The sequence below is a fragment of the Labrus bergylta genome, chromosome 22 (assembly GCF_963930695.1).
Source record: "Labrus bergylta chromosome 22, fLabBer1.1, whole genome shotgun sequence".
NCBI classification, from domain to species: domain Eukaryota; kingdom Metazoa; phylum Chordata; class Actinopteri; order Labriformes; family Labridae; genus Labrus; species Labrus bergylta.
Genome location: NC_089216.1, coordinates 17,933,087 through 17,938,697, shown reverse-complemented (window position 1 = coordinate 17,938,697; position 5,611 = coordinate 17,933,087). Strand labels below are relative to the sequence as shown.

The window sequence follows — 5,611 nt, the reverse complement described above, 5'->3', positions numbered from 1 at the left end:
CTGGACTATCATTTGAAGCATCAAGTTTGCCTTTTTCTGATCTTGGAGCCAGTAGGGACCATATTTGGACGAGAGGAGCGAGGTGTTAGCTAATGCTAAGCTGCCAGCCAACATAAGCAGCAGCCCGGCTAGCATTAGCAAGGTGTAAAAAGAGGTGTTAATCAACATGAACAGCTGCTGTTTTTTTCAGGTCGCTGTTATCACTGCGTCCTAACAGCATGCAACGCCGGAGAGCGTCGGTGACCAAATCAGCTTGATTCAATCGTTTTTCTATTTGAGTGTCCCGACTGCCCGGGAGCTATGCGCCTTTTTTTTTTTTGACCCTGTTTCTGTTTTCTTCTCTGTCTCTTGAGTGGACATGGAAGAGGATCAAAGTGGAGATATCCACATCAACAGTGAAGGCAGCTGAGTGATGATGGTGTTGAGAAGCAGCCAAACAACAAAACTCTGCTCTGGATCGTGCACCGTTTCTCTTCATCTCACCTCAAAGTGTGAAAACCACGGAGCAGAGTGGAGGTGACACTGAAAGCGGGGAAGTAGTAAACGATGTTCAATCAGACGGTGAATCAGCTGAATTATAATCACGTTTCTCGATAAATAGAAATGCAAATCATTCCTTTGTTGTTGTTTCTCAAAGTGTGAGGGTTTGCTGCTTTCTTTGTCCTACATGGCCTCATGATGTTTGGGGTGTTGGAGCGCTGGTTTTGACATCATCATCATCCAGTGAGATTTTGGTTGTTGTTGTTGTTGTTGTTGTTGGTGGTGGTCAGAGGGTGTAACCTTGTTAACTCTGAGGTTATCTCTGTGCGGCTGCTTTCACCATGTGGTTTAAACATGTCACCGTCCTCCTGACCACCCCTGGGTGAGGACCGTCTTTACACTTCTATCAAGGTGACATTTCACAACCAGCATCATCATGGGATAAAGGGTCGTTCTGTTATTAATAAGGTCTAATTTAAGAATAATTTAACCACCTGTTACACTTCTGGGCCAGATCGAAGTACGTCACATTGAAGTTGTCATTTTACTCACTGATCGACTTTGTTACTCTAAGTGTCTGACAACATCACAGGAAGGATCCAAACTGAGAGGAGACTTTATTTAAAGGAGAAAGACAACAGTTACATCTCTCTCTCTTCAAAACCACCAGACTCCATTGACAAATAACGCTATTTTACCTGCAGAACTTAAATGTTTGTATTTTGTTTTATTGTGCGTCACACAGATATTGCCTGAGGGTTTAGCTCATCCATACAAAAAAAATACTTAAAATCTCTGGCGGTGTTGCAGAACACCTGAAATTGGTTTTGCAAAGTTAAAGGAAGAATGTGCGACTTTTTGACCCAGTAGATGTCGCCCTTGAGCACCAGCATGAAACCAAAACAAACTGCTGTTTGGTGACACCTCCGCTATTCTTTAGCCTCCGCTCTCCACCAGAGACACACCTCCAACCCCTCTCCACTCACGTTTGCACGAAGGAGTTATCAATTAGAACGCGCCGTAATCGTCCTTTGCTTGAGCTGTAATCACCTGTGTCCTGAATTGTTGTTAGCATGCTCATGTTAGCACCCTTTGGTTAGCTCGTAGCTTCACATTTCATGTAAACTGCCACAGAATGAGCGTGATCTAAAAACTCTTACTAACATTCAAATAATCAGTGAGTATGTTCTTCTTCTTCTTCTTCTCTCTAGTTCTTGACTAAAACAGCTTTTATACACAAGAGGAGCCGGCCGTCCCGTCCATGTAAACACAGCTCTAACAACAAAACAGCCAGCAGGACTCGAGCTTCTCCCTCATTGTAGACAGTCATGACTCAGAGACACATTTACACAGGAGAGACTTGATTTATGATTTATTTATGTGTAAAATGTTGCACATTCTTGGTAGCTTTGACAAGAGACGTGTAGCTGTTGTTTCCTGTTTTAATGAAAAGGATGATCCCCTTTAAAAAGGTCTTATCTCTGCAGTGGTCCTTCCTATCATGTCAGACTTTTAAAAAGCCCTCGTGACAAAAACAAGCTCTTCAAGTTGACATGTTTGATGGTGCACGTTTTGTTTTCAAGATGAATGTTGCAGACATTCTCTCTGCCCACAGAAGCAACATTTAAACCCCAATATGTGCATGAAGGAGAAGGCTTAAAAATACCAGACATCCCCTTTTAACAGGGGCTACAATGCAGCGTTGCACTTTTGCCTTTTCTTTGCACAGATCTATCCATCAACTGAAGGTCGGGCCGTTTGGAGACTCTTTCAGCAGACTGTCTTGACACTTCATTTTGTTCCCTGTGATATGAGAGCCGTGTATTTTGTTCTGCTACCTTTTGTCCCATCTGAGGCTAAATTCAAGTAACAGGAAGCGCCTTTTCTGTAATAAATCATCACCTCAGCTGAGCGTGTTTCAGTGTCTGCATCATCTCTGCACCGTGCTGCAGACTTTCTGATCCCCCTCCCCCTGTGTGGTGATGCACCGCAGGACTGCAATAAAGCTTTTTGCACATTCATGTAAGCCTTTGAGTTGTGCCTCGCATCATCACTTTATGTCATCGCTCGCAGGTTTCAACGGGTCGTTTTTTATCCTTTCTTCTTTTTGACCAGCTGACAGTAGAAGCTGGATGGTGTGTGTTGTATGTGTGTGCGTGAGATCTCTGAGTTACGAGTTAGTTGTTACATAAAAAGCTGGCCTGTGTATGAATCGACCCGACACTACTGCATCCTTTCACAGAACACACACTGGAAAACACTGGACGACCCACACACACACACACACACACACACACACACGACTCAGTGACTCTGAATCTGAAGGTGTTTTCTGATTTTCTGTATCTCTGTACTTTTCTTGGTTTCTGTTTGTTCTTTGCGTCGTCTGTTTTGTGTTCCCTGAAGAGACCCGTTAACTGTAGAGGACTGATAGACCAACATGGAGACCGCAGAGGGGGGTCACCATGCAGCTGTATGTCACTTGAAATGTATATAAACGACGGTTTTATTAAAATAAAGACATGTACATATTCAACAGAGGAGCAGCCCTGTGTGTCTTTGTTCGTGTTTCATCCTCTCTAGAGTCGATGCTCACACAGGTCACCATGTGGTGGACTCTGAAGCTTCAGTGTTTATCCAGCTCTGCATCAGTCTCTAAACCTTTCTGTGTTCTAACCTCTCTCCATTTTTCAAAAGCATCTCCAATATTGATCCTAGTTTGAGCACGTTTCTGCTCGTGGAGCTTATTAGAAACATGCAGAGGCTTTTTAGGTCGGGTACAATCACTTCTATCTGAACCACTTCTCTTACCTGCTTCCATCACTGCAACACCTGTTGACCTGATAACTGCTCTCATATCTGACAAACCGAGGGGCGTCCTAAACGGCCATGTGGGGGTCGCCTTAAAACCGCCTACCTTCTCTGGTCCAAACAAATCCAGATCATTCAGGAGCAGAATCTAAAGTTAGAAGGAGGACATACTGACTGCTGCTTTGTTGTCAGAGAAGCCAGCACTTCAACATAGCATGTTTCCTTAATGTCTGATCAGATAGTAAGCTCACTTTATCATTTCATTCAGGAGATATGGTACAGATTGCTCCTTTAATTATTGAACACTTGAGGTACTTTCCATCCAAGTTGGCATAACATATTTCTAATCTTGAACTACAGGACAGAGTCGTAGTTACAGAGGTTGCTTTCGCTCTCCTACACCTCCGAGCTTTGAGCTACAGATCTGAATTAACCACAGCTGAATTTCCTCCATTTACCACCCGACCTTTTCAATAGACCGAGTGGAAAGTTTGTGTCACAGGCGACTTTAAAAAAAAACACCGCCCCTCCCCCTCACCCCTCTACACCAGTGAGTGACACCTTTTTTAAAGTCAAAAACCACAGCACCTTTTGTTTAGAAGCCCTCTGTTGCAGGCGAAGAGAGCAGCCGATTAACTCGTCTTCATCATCTCCAGACACAAGAAGATCTTCATCATGAGGAGCGCTCACATCCTCCTGCTGTGCATGCTGGGAGCTGCTCTGTTCTCCTCCGTCCTCAGCAGCAGTAAGAAAACTAAAATAATTCAAATCTACTCTCTTTGAGACGATCTGAAAGTCTATAACTGTGTGGTCTTTTCTTCTTCAGGTGCAATCGGCCCCGACGACTGCTGCTTCAAATTCTACCCGAGGAGGTTGAACAAAAACAAGGTCCGCTCGTATTACATGACCGATGAACGCTGCCCGAAGACCGGAGTCATGTGAGTGTTTGATCCCGGTTTGACGATTTTATTGAACTTGGATTCTTAATTTTGAATTTGACTAAATCTGATGCCCTCTTTGTTTTGATTTTAATTTCTTTATACATCTTTATTGTTTTGTCCTTTTGTCACCAAGTTGGTTTAAATTTTCCATTTTTTCTCATGCATTGTATTTAATTTAGAACTGTCAAAATTAATTTACTTGTGATTAATCGCATATTTTCGATAGTTGTAGTTGCATGTGTGACGTTTGAATATTTTGCATTTAAAGACGGTTTGTGTTCGGCTTTCATTTTGAATGTTTGTAAGGTGTTGAGGTGAGGGTACCTTACTTCCTGAATACAAACCTACATTTATTTGGGAAGAAATAAGATCAATAAAGGAACTCGGCTCTACAGCCCAGTTTTTATACTTTCCCTTAAAGCCGAATGAATCAGATTTGATCCAAAGTGAGAACTTTTTTTTTCTTAAACGACCTGATTCATGCAGGACACAGATAATGAACCTGCTCCCAGGACAGCTGAAGGGAGACAGGAAAGTATTTTTAACTCGGCATTTTGACAAAAATGAACACCTGATGTGTCAGGCATGAAACAAAACAGAACTTCTTTATTCTAAATAGTTTTTTTAAGGGGGTCCACTCACGACTTTAGAGAGTTTACAATCTGTGGCAGTCATTGTCATTTAAAAATAAAAAGGTAATCTACAATCCAAACAGGTCATCCTTTGTCGGGCTTTCTTCCTTCCATCTGAAGTTCTTTAAAACAAAGATAATGAATCTAAAATCAGTTTCACCTCTTTTTCCTTCCAGCCTGATCACGCAGAAGTCTGTTAGGATCTGTGTGGATCCAAACCTCACCTGGGTCGAGAGCATCTTGAGGAGTGTGGATGAGTCTGGCTTTTAAACCAACTTCCTGCCAGTCCATGCACTATAACAGCATGCCCATATATGGTCGTTATGTTTGTATTGATGTGAAAATCTTCTCAAAGCGAGAAGAACCTATTAAACCATGAACATGCTTACAAACAGACTTACTATCCTTTGTCTTTATCATAACTTTAAAATGTTTTTTAACTCAACTTTTTAAACATCTTAATAAAAAAATCACTCTTCATTTGTCTGTTTGTTCTTTCATGGGAGATTTTCACATTGTAAGGCTGGTTGCTTTCTAAACCGGCTGTTAGTCGTAGGACGCACTGATTCGGCTCAAATGGAGTACGCAGGATGCGAACCAGTCATCAGCAGAGATCGGCAGTCTGCTAAAAATACCGGTCTGCAAGTATTCCTCTTGTTTCCCACAATGCTAAGCGCCAGGTGAGAGATTGATATGAAAAAAAAAATGTATATAAAGAAATCATGAAAATGTATCACTTGCTATTTT

The 5,611-nt window shown here is 42.1% G+C and overlaps 2 protein-coding genes across 2 annotated transcripts in view; both read left to right on the top strand.

The window, feature by feature from the left end:
* Window positions 1-3,018, top strand: part of tbc1d14 (TBC1 domain family, member 14) — a 47,363-nt gene extending 44,345 nt beyond the window's left edge. The window contains exon 15 of the mRNA XM_065950225.1: window positions 1-3,018. This exon is cut by the window's left edge and continues 1,363 nt beyond it. The gene's annotated coding sequence lies outside the window, so the exon portion shown is untranslated.
* Window positions 3,019-3,801: 783 nt separating this feature from the next.
* ccl36.1 (chemokine (C-C motif) ligand 36, duplicate 1) lies at window positions 3,802-5,344 on the top strand (the record flags this gene model as incomplete). The annotated part of the gene is given in 3 exon segments (XM_020652887.3): window positions 3,802-4,036; window positions 4,118-4,229; window positions 5,041-5,344. Coding segments are annotated over 3 exon segments (276 nt in total). The 3' UTR covers window positions 5,135-5,344.
* Between the last annotated feature and the right edge of the window lie 267 nt (window positions 5,345-5,611).